Below are 14,905 nucleotides of genomic sequence, written 5' to 3'. Positions count from 1 at the left end.
GACAATTAGAGTCACACTTTTTCATCCAACACTGGTGAAAAAGGAGTAGTACTACTATTATTAGTGGTACCAAAAGTAGGAGTGTTAGTAGTAGTAGTAGTAGTACTGACATTGGTATTATTGATATTGGTAGTACTGATAGGAGTGTTAGTAATAGTAGTACTAGTTGTGGTATTGCTACGACTACTACTACTACTACTACTACTGATAAAATGATTCACATCATACACTCGATCCTTTGTATTCTCCATGATACCTATTAAGACTTGAGAGAGATGTTGGATCATGAATTTTCTTGAACCACTCTTGATTCCATAAAAATCACAAGCAAACTTCAATTCTCGGTTCGATTTTTCATTCAATTCTTGTAAGGTGTGTATTTGTGGTGGTACTATTGTTGATGATGTTTGGAGATGTTCTTGAGACCAGATGACTCGGTTGAAGATTTCATCATCAGAATCCATCATGATCATGTTTGGACGTCTCGAGAGTGCATGATCATCATCATCTTCGAGACTGGATAGTTCTTCTGAATCCAAGTGTTGTCGTCGTCGACGAGTGTTGTGGTGAAATAATTGGTCATGTACATCATCATCTTGGAGATGTTCTTGAGACCATAAACCACAAGTGCTGGTTGGTGGTTGAGTATTGAGAGTTGTGAGTGGATTCCTTGTCATCTCTATTAAGAATGGAGATGAATTCTGATGTGAAACATGAATTGGAGAAGTTGTAAAAGGAGGAGTCGTAGTACTAGTCGTGGTATTGCTACTACTATTATTCGTAGCATCAATACCAGAAATAGCAGTAGTTGTTGTAGTGGAATGAGAATTATCATCTTCCAAGATGATTACCTCTCTTTTAATAGTAGTAGTATTTGTGGTAGTAGTATTTGTGGTAGTAGTATTTGTGGTAGTAGTATTTGTGGAAGTAGTTGCAGTACTTGTTGTTGGTGTTGTATTGGTATTAGTAGTGTTACAAGTAGTAGTTGTATATTCTTCCAATGGTTGTGGTGACACGAGTGTTAAATTGTCTTTTCCAAATGATGAATTGAATTGAATTGAATTGGTTTCATGGTTACATTCATCCATCATGTTATTCAAAGTGAGATCAATGGTACCATCATGAATGTTGTTGTTGTTGTTGTTGTTGTTAGATGATTCAACTGAATCAACATGATCAATCATCCTTATGAAACGATTCACAAGTGAGAGAGGTGAATGCTGCTTATGGTGGTGGTGGTATTGATGGCACTGATACATCTTGTTTTCCTCATTCAGTGATACATTTGTAGTATTTGTAGTAGTAGTAGTAGTAGTAGTATTTGAATCTTTGAGAAATAATGTCTCTAATGGTTCTAAATGAAAGTATTCATTGTTGTGATGAGATGAATGAATACTCTTTAAAATTTTTTCTTTCAATTCAGAATATAATTGAATGACAGTCTCTTTAAATTGATTCACTAATTCTTGAGGAGTAAAATGTTGAGTATACTCAACATGTGATCTTGGTGGTGATATGGGTGGAGGTGATCTTGGTGGTGGTGGATTGAGTGAAGGTTCACCAACTACAACTTGTTCTGATGATGAACTACTCTTCTGAAGTGATGAGAGAAGTGGTTGAGTGACAACACTGTGTTGAGGTGATGATGAGGAAGTAGTAGGAGTGGTGGTAGTAGGAGTGGTAGTGGTCAATAGAGGTGATGATGAGGTGACGATGGTGTTGATCAACGACAATGGTTCTACTTCTTCATGAACTTCACACAAGTCATCATGGATGATGGGTTGAGTATGCAACAGTTGTGAGGATGATGATGATGGAGGAGGAGTGAGAGTACTACTACTACTACTTGTTGTAAAAGGTGTTTGTGGTGGTGGTGATCTTGGTGAGGATGCAATAGAAGTGCTTGAACAATCGTCATGATCTTTTAAAGGATCCTTTGGTGGTGATCTTGGTGATGATAGGGGTGGAGGTGATATTGATACAACTCGTGTTGACGACCTATTCCTAGTGGTGGTTGATTGAGTGGTGTTGGTGTTGTTGTTGTTGTTGTTGGTACTCCCAGAAGACAGTACCATTACTTCCTGTTCATCACGACTTGATTCATTACTACTATCACTACTACTATCACCACCACCACCAATATCACCACCACCACCAATATCACCACCACTGATGGATACTTGCTGTGTGAGAGGTTGATGTGCCATGGACCATAAGGATGATGAGCTCTGTAATTGTGGTGCTATTGGTGGTGCTGTTGGTGGTGGTGATAGTAGACTTACTATTGATAGAGATTCCTTCTTGTTACCAACACCACTAATTGTAGTCAACTTCAACGACTTGGTTTCATGTCCATGCAGTGAGGATGATGATGGAGGAGTAGTACAAGCACTGTTGCTGCTCTTTTCTTCTCTTTTATCATCTTGAAGGATATTGTTACAACTACTACTCCTAGTCATGTTTGCTGAAATGTTGTTGCTGTTACTACTAGTACTACAAATACTGGTGGTTAATAGTTGTAATTCACTTCTCAATGCATTGGCAATATCAGTGATGGATTTTCGATTCTCTGGAGGTGTTGTTGTGGCCATGGAATAGGTTGCAATTCTCTTTCCAGTTGTGGTCATATTTTGATTTGTTGTGACTTGTTGTTGTTGTGGCCATGGTGTTGTGGCACCTCGTATACGAGAAGTAGTAGTAGTAGTACCATTAGTGGTGGTGGTGGTGGTGGTTGTAGGAATAGTAGAATCACCTTTAGTCTGACCACTCTGACCACCACTGATTCCATCTTTCATTCTTCTTCTTCGTTCAATTAAATCATTTCTTCTCTTTTCACATTCTTGTCTTTTCTTATCTAATTCATAGAGTTGTTTTAATTTTGATAATTCAGAGAGTATTTTCTTTCGATGTCCATGTAAGGTAATGGTTAATGGATGAATGAGATCATTTTCATTGATATTACTGGTACATAGAATATCTATGGTATCATAACCATTTTTAGTAAAATTCAAAAGATATTGATCCATATGAATGGTTTTTAACCATTCTTCAACAGAATGACTCATTGTAGACATGTTGAAATTTGTACCATTAGTGGTGGTGATGATGGTGTTGTTGTTATTGTTGCTGAAATTGGTCAAATGATCCATCTGATGGTGGTGGTGGTGATGGTGAGAAGAATTGATTTCAGAAGACGAGGAAGAACCAACACTTGTGATTGCATTCGAACGTCCTTCTCTCATTGTTTTGGATGTTTTTCGTTTTCTTTTTTTGGAATTCTTCTGTTTTGCAACATGTTCTTCTTGTTTTTGTAATTCTCTTAATTGTGAAATGTAGAGTTTCATTTGATCATTTCCAACTTGATACACTTTACAACATAATTTGATATGTTTCACTCGATCATTCTTACTCAAACATGTAATATCTCTCTTACATACATGACAAGAATAAATCATTGACACTTGTGAGGAATTCTTTGAGGAATTCTTAAAATCTTCAAAAGAATCATCTTCACTAACATGCTCTTCATCAGAAGAAGAAGAATCAAATGGATCAATGATTCTTTTGTTGGTTTTTGACTTTTTATCAGGATTCATGAATATTCGATTGTTGATAGGAAGGGTTGTTGTTGTTGTTGAATTGATTGCTGTAGAATTCTTTCGTTTCAATAAACTACCACCATTACCACCACCATTACCACCACCATTACCACCACCATTACCACCACTCGATGAATGGTTGTTGTTGTGATTCTTCATCGAGTATGAAGATGAATCAGAAGAAATGCAAGTGGTGGATGATTCATCATGATGATGATTGGTACTATAAGAAGGAGGAGGATGAATGATGTTTGTTGTTGGATGAGTATGATGATGAGGAGTATGAGGGTGATCATCCACTCTGAGTCTTGTCGACGCCAATAGTTTTTTTGGTACAAGAGATTTCGGAAAGAATTTAGAACTTGTTGCAGCAGTGGTTGGTAATAATCGATCATTAGGATGATTTGAAGGAGTGGTTTCTGTGTTGGTGGTGTTGGTGGTGTTGGTCAGAGTGGTGGTATTCATCATGATGGAAGAAGCCTCCTGAGACTCGGAGTGATGTGAGTAGCATTCCTGCTGTTGCTGTTGTAGTTGCTGTTGTGGAAGAGATTTATTCTTCTTCTTGAGTCGAACACTCATTTTTTTTCGAGCAATTGTGGTTGTTCTTGAGAATACTCGAACGTTCGTGAGGTGTCAAGGAGAAACCAAGTGAACCATTGAACATTTCAATTGAATCTAATAACTTCTTCTTTCACTTAATAGAAGCATATCATTGTCCTCCTCGATTTCGATGTTATGAGTATTCGATCAGAGAAAATCACCATCTCTGACCATTCAAATTTTGAAAATTTTTATTTTCCTTTCATATTTTAAAAAAATGTTTCGACTCTCTCAGTTGTCATCCTCCTTATATTTCTCATTTCCAACCACCACGAGTGATGATATAGGCTCTCATCACTCATGGAATCTACCACATGATTTATTTACATCATCATCATCATTGAATCCTCATGGACTCTCTCCACCCTTGTTATTAGAAGGAGGAGGAGGAGGAGGTGGAAGAGGTGGAGATGGAACAAGTTCAAACGTTCGGAGTCAAGCTGTTGTTGGCACAATGACCACCACCACTATGACCACTACTAATAATACACAACAACCACAACAGGATCATACTCATCATCATGAAGAGGAGGAGGAGGAGGTTCATCCAACCACCACGACTGCCATGACAAATCCCAATCGAATTTCCTTTTCCGATTTTGCTCGAAATCATTCCTTTCCATCCATCAGTTCTTCTTCAATGAATGAACAACAACAATTCACACTTTTATCAAAATATTCATCCATGATTGAAATTGGAAAATATGCTGTTTGGAGTGTATCAACTGCCAAACAAGGAAATGGTGTGGAACAATTAAGAGATGATAATTGTGAAACATTTTGGCAATCGGATGGACCTCAACCACATTATATTAATATTCAATTTCACAAAGTATTAAGTGTTCAAGATGTATTGATCTATTTAGATTATAAGAAAGATGAATCTTATACACCTCAAACGATTAGTATTCGATGTGGAACTAGTTTTCATGATTTGACACATGTCAAAACAGTGGAATTAGAAGAACCAGTTGGATATATTTGTATTAACATGAGTGATGATGAAAAGGATAACAATCAAACCACCTCCATCAACACCACCACCACCACTACTACTTCTTCGTTACCACATGGCACCATTCGATGCAACATGTTGCAAATCGTCATTTCACAAAATCATCAAAATGGTCGAGATACTCATGTAAGACAAGTGAAAGTCTATGGACCCATTGAGCATGCAAGTAGTGGAAGTGTTGTTGGAAATGTTGCTATTACTACTACTACTACTACTACTATTACTCCTACTTTACATCATGATTCGAATGCCACAACAACCAACACAACAACGATGAGAATGAACCCATATGTGATGAGAGGAAGTGAATCATCCTCCTCCTCTGTAATTTCTTATAATGATCCTTTGAATGGTGGTGCTGTTGCTTCTAGCATGTTGGATCAAACGAATACCATTCACTTCTCCATGTTTAGTACTTTGAGATAGAAAGTGTATTCAAAAGAGCACTCACACCCAATAATGGACAATGAGCTTTTTTATTCTCACTTATTCTCTAATTGTTGTTGTTGTTGTTGATGGAATAACATGGCTCTCACTTTCTCTTCACTGCTCACTTCGAATTGATCTAAAATTACAATTTGAGGCAATCGAAAGAGAATTGAATTTTTGTAAATAATTGAAACCTCTAGTGAGTCATTTGTTGGTTTGATGATGAATGGATTTCCTAACAGTGACAAGTCATACATGAACGTTAGGTCAGCCAAGTGATTAATCTCTTCAAACCTCTCAATCTTATTATTTTCTAGATTCAATTTAAATAGTAATTTTAGAGATTGAAATTGAGATAAATTTTGAATATTGTTATTCTTCAAGTTGAGTTGCTGCAGTGACCATGAACAAACTCCGGAAATGCATTCGAGTTGATTACTTTCTGCATTCAATATTTTTAAATATTTCAATTCTGTTAATTTCAATGATGAGATACGATTATTTGAAATGTCTAACTCGACCAAATTGGATAGAACATTTAATTCTACTAGGTCATGATCAATATTATTGTTTGAGATATTTAGCCTCTTTAAACTCTTTGAAAATGGTATTAAATGATCAAAGCAAGTCAAGAGATTGTTACTGAAATTTGCTTCAATTAACGAAATTTTTGATGGATTTTCATCCATCATATTGAAATCAAGTAGTGATTGAATCTTATTGTTACTAGCATTTAATTGGACGAGTGAATGCATGTCCGAAAGAAACCTCAAATCCGTGAGTTCATTATGACTCACATCAATCACTCGTAAATGAGGAAAGTTTTGAGCAATTTTGATGCGTGAAAGAGTTGTGGTCGATTGAAGATTTAATCTCTAAGAAGTACGTTCAACAATTGTTGAGCATTGAAGAAGGGTTGTATAATGACCAAAACCGATTGATTTTTTAACGACTACTTACCCCTAGATTAAGTTTGTAAAAAACAATTCCGAGACCAGAGCAGGAGAGACCAACCTCACTTAATCTCTCCCTCATTAATTCAAGCATTGATTCCTCGTCGTAGGGTGTGTGGTTGGGGGTTTGTCCTTGTTCATAGAGCATGTTGTTTGCTCGTGGAGTTGTTGGGAGGTCTTTTGCTTGCAGACAAGACATTTTTTGGCGCTGTTTTTTGAACAACCCTCATCGACTACGATTGAGTTTACATCCAATTATTGACGACAATATGACTTTAATGAACCAGTAGTGGTCAGTGAATAATAATAATCAATGCGAGAGAGAGAGAGAGAACGAGAGGAGGACTTCCTTGTTGTGTCGTTGTTCCTATATAGACCATCATCCCTATCAACAATAATTCTCCCATCATGCCCAATTATCATTCCCATAGATGATCAAAGATGGGTGGTTTTTGGACCCAATCATATAAGACTCCACAATCACCACAGTGTGATCATTCTCTTAAATCATCATTACCTGGTGTTGTTTCTCTCTCCTTCATTTCCTTTTCAATTTGTTGATCAATTTGCTCAGCCATTGTTTTCAATTGTTGTTCACTCTGTCCATACGTCTTTTTTTCGTGAATCAATATTCGATGAGTCTCAATATTCACTCGATTAATCATACCACCATAGGCTAAATTATTGGAATACAAGTAACTGAATCCGAGTGTTCCAGTGATGAAAAGCATATAATTCGTTACTTTCTCTTTCGGTTTCTTCCAAAGTAATGTCGAAGTAATGAATGATGACAGTATGAGAGGTATCTTGTGATTGTCTGCTATTTGTCTATGTTTGGCAAGCTGCATGGCAAAACCTTCTTCTACATGTTGTTTAAATGCAACAAATCTCGGATCTAGGTATGGAATACGTCTATAATTCTTTTGATCGAAATTATAAAGAGGATAATTAAATTGATATTCATCATTTCTCAGTAGGTCTTTCAATCGCTTTTCTTTACGTTCCGATAATTCATCAAACTCGAGTCGATATTGAACGGTTGGTTGTTCTGGTAATTTGTTAATATTTCCATTAATTTCGTTTTGTTGATGTTTATTCATCGTAACAAGAGGAGAAGGTTCGGAAGAAGATTGTGTTCTTGGTGGAAGAGCAAGCATTTCGTCCACTAAATGAGTGGAGGAAGCCTTGTTGCTGTCGGCCATTTTTGTTTCAAATTTTCTTGTTCGATTATTTTCGCTTTTGGAAAGAAATGCACTTGTCGAGAAAGTCTTGTTTTTCTTTTTCAATTTGTTCTCGTCTTGAAGGAGAGTTGATATTCATTGCTAAATTATATAAAGCGCTTATTCTTAATGGTAGGGCTTCATTTTGTGCTACTTTTTTGTCTCCACTTGACAATGCAGTCTGACTCTTATTCAAAGATGTGTTGGGAGTGCGTGGTGATTTCAATTGACCATTTTGTTGAATGGAGTCTTGTCTCTTAGTTGATAAAGGAGAAGCTTCGAGACAAGGTTCGTTCGTCTTTTCTTTTGTAACAACTAAAGATGGTGAGGAGGACAGAGATGCATCATTGCTTTCTCTATCCGCACCTTTTCTCGTTTTTCTTCCTTGGAGTGTTTTTGGGGATGACTTCAGTGGCGAACAAGAGACACTATTTTCCTTCTTTTGTTCACACCATTCCATAAATCTGGAGTTAACTCTTTGAGTGAGAGCGCACTTAGACCTGAAAGGTGGAAACAACTTTTCAACAGGTTCTGGAGTTGGAGGTTGTTTAGGTAAATGTGATACTCGTGGTTGGATGTGGTCGAACGAAGGCAGAGACTCAACTCGATGTGGATGCAGTTTTGCATGTTCTTGACTTGTCAACAATGAGGACGTAGAAAATGACCTATCCAGTATTTTGATATTCTCAATCTTAAATTTTGTAAGTCTCTTAAACTGAGTTTCAACAACAACTTACAGCATTTTTCCTTACTCTTCCATCTGAATCACACACGTTCTGAATATGTTTTTTGAATTCATCTCTTAATATTCCATTTTGATAAATGTCTTTTCTACAGGATCTAACAAAGCCCTGCAACATCCGATCTGTATCCACTCCAGCTTCAGTGTGTGAGTGTGAATATACACTTCGATACGATGGGATGGTGTAATATCTCGGAGATGATATCATAGGATGACCTTGTAATTGTTTACGTAATTCCTTCAATTTATCTTCAATGAGTTGATTTGGAATTTCTGACAAGCGAAGAGGTGCAGATAACATTAGATTTGAAGAGGAAAGGGAAGACTTTAAAAATCTATACGGAGACGACTGTTGCAAAAGTTTCGATGTCGAAGAGGACCTGGTTAATGCAGACTGAGGTGAGGTGCTGTCGGTGCCCAATCTAAATGATCCACCACGATTGAGCGGATGAGCTATTGAAGGAGTTGATGGGAGTGTTGATATCGTAGCGAATGAGTTGGGCGAAGTGGTCATTGAAGGTGAGATATTTAAGGTTGAGAAGAAGGAGGGCAAAGGAGAACGACTTTCAGTGTTGGTAAATTCATCAGTTTCTTGGACCCTGTAAAACTGATGTTGTACAAGCGAGCCTTCAGAATTAGTGGTACTTGTTAAGGTGAGAGGAGTATCGTAATTCTTATTCTGTTCACCGGTGAGTAATGTAGATGAGATTGGAGTGCTAATGACAACACTATCATCGAGAGCCTGATGAAGACGATGATGAAACATCAAGCGTGGAACCGGAGTACTTCTAATATTATCAGCGGGGGAGGTATGAACAGAATTGTCCTCTTCTTCGCCAACATCGTCATAACGCAAACGGCCCATAGTAAGGCTGTGAGTATCATCATCATACTTTGAGGGATGGATAAAGCGGAAGGGAGAAAGTGGATCACCTTCTCTAAAGGATGAACTATTATTACAAACACTCTCACTATTTGGGGGTGGAGGTGTTGAATGGGACATGGGTGATTCGGTAGAAATACATTCTGGCGAGGATGGCATCATTGTTAGGGAATGATTAAGGCTTGCCGCTCGAAGCAGTGCCTCATCATCATTTTCTAGCTCATTTTCTTCTGGTTGGTTCTGCACATGACTTAGTTCTTCATTGCAACTGTTACCCTGAAGCCTCTCTGTTGTCGTGGCCGCCTCGGTTGTGCGTTCCATATCATCATTCTCTGCAGCGGGTACGCTTTCGAGGTTTGGGTCATTCATTTTTTTTGGACTTACCCATTCGTTTCACGTGCTGTTGTTGTTCGACTATATTGCTGTTGTTGAGTAGCTCACCAAACGCAGCACTTTATAGCCTAACAACATGGGAAACAAATTTATCAGAAAAATAGATTCAATTCACAAAGATCACTTCTCTTCTAGCACATTGCAAGCATTTAAACAATTTAATCAATAGACCTTTTGCACAAATAAAAATATTAAATCTTTTTTCTTTTTAATGTATTTAATGGTCTTCCGTTAGTAACAAATGTCTCTAAAGGATCATATTCAGTAGTGTTATTTTTCTTTGATACTTGTTGAAATTTTGAATACATAAATCTCATTGAATACTCGCCCAAAGCAGAGAAAACTCCCGATAAAAAGGGAAATACTACTACGGTGGAAAGTTTTGTAAATATTGGCTTTGTAAAATTAAGTATATCAAAAAGGCTTGATGATGATGTTGTTGTTGTTGATGATGATGGAACAAAGTGAGTGGTGGTGGTTGTGTTGCTTTGCATTTTTTTGTAAATGGACTTTGAAACCATCTGAAACTGTTGAGCTTTGATGATCAAAAATTATTATTCAACTCGGAACAGCTGAATTGATTTGCACTTATAATATTATTAATCACATATTTCAGAATTGTGATTGGAGAGTCACAGCCAGTTCCTTGTCATGTCCCCTTCGAGACTTTGAAAGGCCAAAAAAAATAACTCGATTCTTCGTTCTTGTTGCTCACCATTTCCACACCGATCGATATATATACCCACCACCACCACCATCATCAACATGACGACTCGCTTTCCGACCACCACGAACAACCTCTCCTCTTCAAACTCAACTCCCTTCAGAGTACCATTTCCTTCATCCTCATCCTCCTCAACCTCTCGACCTTCCTATCAGATCGGAGTGAGCAACTTTTCAAGTACCACCAATGCCACTCCTCAGCACGATACCTTTCAAATCAATGATTGGAAGTTTGATACTCTCAAAACACCCATTCTCAATCAAACGGAATCCGATGAGTTGAAAGAAGAATTAAAAATCTTTGCCATTCCTGAGCAAACATTTAATTCTTATTTGACAATAACAAATACATCCAATGGATTTGAATATCATTTCAATACAAGGGATGCACTTTTGTATGCAAAGAATGAAGCAATTGATCAATGCGCACATATTCAAAAAATTAAAGTCAATTGTCACGAGACTTGGATGAATAAGAAAATTCCAAACTCAAACGACCAATTAAATGATGTAAACGAAAGAGATGATGGAATTGATTGGACATTTACCACATTGTACAAAGGATCTGTTCCAACAAGCAGCGATGAGAGTGAAATACCATCCTGTTCAATTGTTCCAACAAAAACTCACAAAATTGACTATGATTTACTTAAAAGGAAAGATGATCCAATTCTATTTTATGATGAAATTGTTTTATTTGAAGATGAATTACACGACCATGGTATGTTGTTGTTGAAACAAATGTTCATTCACATTTATGGTATTCATGTGTTTTGCAAATCATTATTGGTCATAGGAGTTTCTCACTTGACTGTTAAAATTCGAGTCATGAATCATTCATTTTACGTTTTGATGAGGTTCTTCCTTCGTGTAGATGGAGTTTGTATTCGATGCATTGATACTCGTTTATTTCACAAATTTGGACAAAATTATTTATTACGAGAATTCTCAATTAGAGAATCATCTTGGAAAGATTTAATGAATAACCACGCCTTTAACGCTCAGTACAATATGGATCAAACTGTCATTGGCAATCCAAATGTCTTGGCTCCCATTCTCACTTTGAAAGAAGAGAATACCGATTTGATTCAACTCAATAGAATTGATACTACCATCGTTGCTAGTTCAGATCAATAAATTTTTGTGACAATTTGCAAGCTGCGAATAATTTGAGTTTACAATTTGGAAAGTCTTTGTGGAGGGAGTTTTGTGGAAGTAGCAGCAATATTTTTCTTTTTTGTGGAAACAGTCGATGTCTTGCTTGTTTTTGTACTTGCAGTTTTCTTTGGTGCTGACGGCGTCTTGTTTTTTCTGGTTGAAGAACCTCCCAATCCCAAATCCAAATTCATTTGATTTAACTCTCTCTGATAGTCATTCCAAGCAGCCGAATGAAGCGTCTTTAAATCATTCTCAGTCAAATCTGCGGCATAGGAATCTGGTGCCGTAATTTTCGAAATATTACCTTGACATTTTTCAATGAAATCATAAACACTTTTCATGGTATCCAAAGTAACTGTTTGTAATTTGGGTTGAAATGCAGGAGATTTCACAATTTTACCATTCATTGCAAAAAACATTCCAATGACTGTTTGTTTGCTGTATGAGCTCTTTTTCTTTTCATCAGTTCCTAATAAATCATTTAAATTTATATCTTGAATGAGAGGTCTCATTCCAAATTTATCAGCAACTGCTCCATTCACATCAGCCCAAACATTCACCCCGGATGGAATATTCTTTGTATTTTGATCAAAATTCTCTAAACTCGGGCAAGTAATAAATATGTGAATATTATTCTTTTGTTTTGATAAAACCACTGATGATTTAAAAGATTGAACAAGCGCAGCAGCAAATTGGTCGGTAGAATGATCTGCTTTCGGAAAGAAAATCAAACATTGAACTTGTGTGGTACCAATGCTACTACTAGTACTCGTTTTTAAATCCTCATGTTTCAATACTCGTCGGGTACCCAAAATATAACTCAATAAACTTTTTCTTCCTTCCACTGAAAAGGAAGGAATTTCGGAATTTGTTTTTAATGCATCCTTATAGTACCAGAACCACCATGTGCCTGGTTTTTTCTGTGCTGTTGATGTCGTCGTTGAAGAGGCTAATGCATTGGCCACTTCCGACGACGATTTTGTCTTTTTCTTTGCGGGCTGATTGGACATTTTTTTTAATGGAAAGTCATTTTGTAAAGGCATGTTTTATCAAAACTTTAGAAATTCACGAAGTTGAGAGATACAATGAGGAAATGGTGAATTGATGCTTTTAAAAAGGTGGTTTCTTTATTGTACAACAATAAGGGAGATTCTCCTTACGCTAATATTCTAATTATTTCTCATTTGATTATATTTCAATTCCAATTTTTGAATAAAATCTTCCTCATCAATATAGCCATCATTATATTCGCATCCAGAAGAGTAAGCATCTGCACCATCGTCTACATTGATGACATCATCATCATCTTCACCAATCATACATGAAGATAATGGAGTACATGACTCATCTTCCTCTTCCTCATCTTCATCATCCTCAACCAAATTCTCTTCGGAATTGTTAGAGTCTAAATTCTGATCGTTGTTGTTTGATGATTGTTCACCAACATTCCTTGCCAGAGAGGTTCCTACATTCGGAGTTGAAGATGGAAGTAAGGAAGGACTACTTGAGGAGGGTGGTGGTGGTTTCTTATAGGCGCCCGCACTGGGTAATGGACTAGAGTTGAGTTTTTTTTGAGATGAATAATAAGCCTCAACCTCACCGGGTGGTGCCTCACTGAATTGCAACTCGAGTCTAAAATCATCAGGGAAGGTACTCTTTCGACTAATCTTATCAATTTCAATTTTCTGTAATACTAAAATATTGTTCTGAGGACAAAAGAAGGTATTCACCCAAAAATGGAATAATTGTTTAGAGGTGGTCAAATTAATTTCATAAAATAATACTTTCAAATCACCTGTGAGTGGTACTCTCTTACTGTTATGTGAGGTTAATAATGGAACAGTAATAATTGTATCACTTTCTTTTTTAGATTTATACTTGTATGAAAATATGGTATTTCCATCTTTGTCATTAATCACAAGTTTAAATGTTCCACCAAGAATAGATTGAGGTGGATTCAATAAAATCATTAAATCTAAATAGAGAGATAGATTAGGTCTCGGATATTGAATTCCATTTTTTAAATATTCATAAAAATAATTGACATAACGTCTCTGAGAGGGAATGGTCACACCTTCCTTATTACGAGTTCTTGATTCTGCATAGAAATCCATACTTGATTCTGGTGTTTTATGAGCACCACAATAGAGAAGATAGGCTGAGTGTGTGTGTGAGATGCATCCATTCATATTATTCCATAGTATTATAATTATTATTCCATATTAAAATTATTCAATAGTATTATTATTCCATCCATATTAAAATTATTCCATCCATAGTATTATTATAATTATCACTACTACTACTACTACTACCTACCACAAATCATCGTTCCAGTTCTTCCCTTTCCAGCTTTACAGTGAATGATGGCAACATTTCTTGGATCTTGTTTCAACCATTCATCCATACTTCTACAACAGGGTAACATGATTTCAAAAGGAGGAGCATTGTGATCTATCCTCATCATCATGAATGTGGCATGTGATTCATTTGAATGTTGAATAGGTATATACAGAGAGATTAAAGTCCTATGAACATTCCTATTCACACATGTTCTTAAGAACATACCATCAAATGGAAATCTCTCAACTCTTCCATCAAAAGAAGATGGTTCATAAGTTTTTTCAGAACATAAATTATAGACCTTGTAGTGATCTCCATGATTTCTTTTTAACATTCGTTGGACTTCATCCATTGGATTTCTAAAGAGAGCTTCCTTTCCTGTGGTTGTTGTGGTGGTGATTGTGAAATGGTTGAAGAGATTTGATGTGGCAATCAATTGATTGGAACGAAAGTGATCATTGAATTGTCATCACAAATGTCAGAGTGAATCACTAACACTACGGAGTATAAACATACCGACACTGGGAAATCCCATCGCAATGATATTTGGAGTGACATAGGTCAAGTCTATAGGAGTAGTAGGTGATTCGATTTATATAAATGATAATCAATGATTGTGTTGACGAAAGTATTCCTACATCAACAACATCAACATACCCAAATCAAATCTTTTTGTTGTTGAGATTTGTAGTATTAAATGAATCCGATTTGATCAAGTGAAAATGATGATGATCATTGCAACAAGATTCAGAATTAAACAGTGATGAATGTATTCTCGATGTGACATACCCTCCTTCTTGATAACGCTTCTTCTTCTTTGACACCAGCCTTCTGGCTATATTCATTT

At 36.5% G+C, this 14,905-nt stretch overlaps 9 protein-coding genes across 9 annotated transcripts; 2 read left to right on the top strand and 7 right to left on the bottom strand.

Annotated features, from left to right (window-relative positions):
- Positions 1 to 11: 11 nt before the first annotated feature.
- FDP41_002806 (uncharacterized protein) lies at positions 12 to 4,178 on the bottom strand (the record flags this gene model as incomplete). Its single annotated transcript, XM_044706041.1, has 1 exon — positions 12 to 4,178. One exon carries the CDS (start codon positions 4,176 to 4,178, stop codon positions 12 to 14), a length of 4,167 nt encoding a protein of 1,388 aa, XP_044563004.1.
- A 238-nt stretch (positions 4,179 to 4,416) lies between these two features.
- Positions 4,417 to 5,640, top strand: FDP41_002805 (uncharacterized protein; the record flags this gene model as incomplete). Its single annotated transcript, XM_044706040.1, has 1 exon — positions 4,417 to 5,640. One exon carries the CDS (start codon positions 4,417 to 4,419, stop codon positions 5,638 to 5,640), a length of 1,224 nt encoding a protein of 407 aa, XP_044563003.1.
- A 56-nt stretch (positions 5,641 to 5,696) lies between these two features.
- Positions 5,697 to 6,795, bottom strand: FDP41_002804 (uncharacterized protein; the record flags this gene model as incomplete). The annotated part of the gene is made up of 2 exons (XM_044706039.1): positions 5,697 to 6,518; positions 6,604 to 6,795. The coding sequence occupies 2 exons, from the start codon at positions 6,793 to 6,795 to the stop codon at positions 5,697 to 5,699; spliced, it is 1,014 nt and encodes a 337-aa protein (XP_044563002.1).
- Positions 6,796 to 7,090: 295 nt separating this feature from the next.
- On the bottom strand, positions 7,091 to 7,798 carry FDP41_002803 (uncharacterized protein; the record flags this gene model as incomplete). Its single annotated transcript, XM_044706038.1, has 1 exon — positions 7,091 to 7,798. The coding sequence occupies one exon, from the start codon at positions 7,796 to 7,798 to the stop codon at positions 7,091 to 7,093; it is 708 nt and encodes a 235-aa protein (XP_044563001.1).
- Positions 7,799 to 7,823: 25 nt separating this feature from the next.
- FDP41_002802 (uncharacterized protein) lies at positions 7,824 to 9,810 on the bottom strand (the record flags this gene model as incomplete). The annotated part of the gene is made up of 2 exons (XM_044706037.1): positions 7,824 to 8,507; positions 8,554 to 9,810. 2 exons carry the CDS (start codon positions 9,808 to 9,810, stop codon positions 7,824 to 7,826), a joined length of 1,941 nt encoding a protein of 646 aa, XP_044563000.1.
- A 215-nt stretch (positions 9,811 to 10,025) lies between these two features.
- On the bottom strand, positions 10,026 to 10,328 carry FDP41_002801 (uncharacterized protein; the record flags this gene model as incomplete). The annotated part of the gene is made up of 1 exon (XM_044706036.1): positions 10,026 to 10,328. One exon carries the CDS (start codon positions 10,326 to 10,328, stop codon positions 10,026 to 10,028), a length of 303 nt encoding a protein of 100 aa, XP_044562999.1.
- Positions 10,329 to 10,599: 271 nt separating this feature from the next.
- Positions 10,600 to 11,694, top strand: FDP41_002800 (uncharacterized protein; the record flags this gene model as incomplete). The annotated part of the gene is made up of 2 exons (XM_044706035.1): positions 10,600 to 11,278; positions 11,354 to 11,694. 2 exons carry the CDS (start codon positions 10,600 to 10,602, stop codon positions 11,692 to 11,694), a joined length of 1,020 nt encoding a protein of 339 aa, XP_044562998.1.
- A 38-nt stretch (positions 11,695 to 11,732) lies between these two features.
- On the bottom strand, positions 11,733 to 12,725 carry FDP41_002799 (uncharacterized protein; the record flags this gene model as incomplete). Its single annotated transcript, XM_044706032.1, has 1 exon — positions 11,733 to 12,725. One exon carries the CDS (start codon positions 12,723 to 12,725, stop codon positions 11,733 to 11,735), a length of 993 nt encoding a protein of 330 aa, XP_044562997.1.
- Positions 12,726 to 12,884: 159 nt separating this feature from the next.
- FDP41_002798 (uncharacterized protein) lies at positions 12,885 to 14,903 on the bottom strand (the record flags this gene model as incomplete). Its single annotated transcript, XM_044706031.1, has 6 exons — positions 12,885 to 13,873; positions 14,035 to 14,169; positions 14,284 to 14,436; positions 14,575 to 14,625; positions 14,716 to 14,726; positions 14,848 to 14,903. The coding sequence occupies 6 exons, from the start codon at positions 14,901 to 14,903 to the stop codon at positions 12,885 to 12,887; spliced, it is 1,395 nt and encodes a 464-aa protein (XP_044562996.1).
- Between the last annotated feature and the right edge of the window lie 2 nt (positions 14,904 to 14,905).

Source organism: Naegleria fowleri (assembly GCF_008403515.1).
Source record: "Naegleria fowleri strain ATCC 30894 chromosome Unknown tig30, whole genome shotgun sequence".
Lineage (NCBI taxonomy): Eukaryota > Heterolobosea > Eutetramitea > Acrasida > Naegleriidae > Naegleria > Naegleria fowleri.
This window is presented reverse-complemented; position numbering and strand designations above follow the sequence as displayed.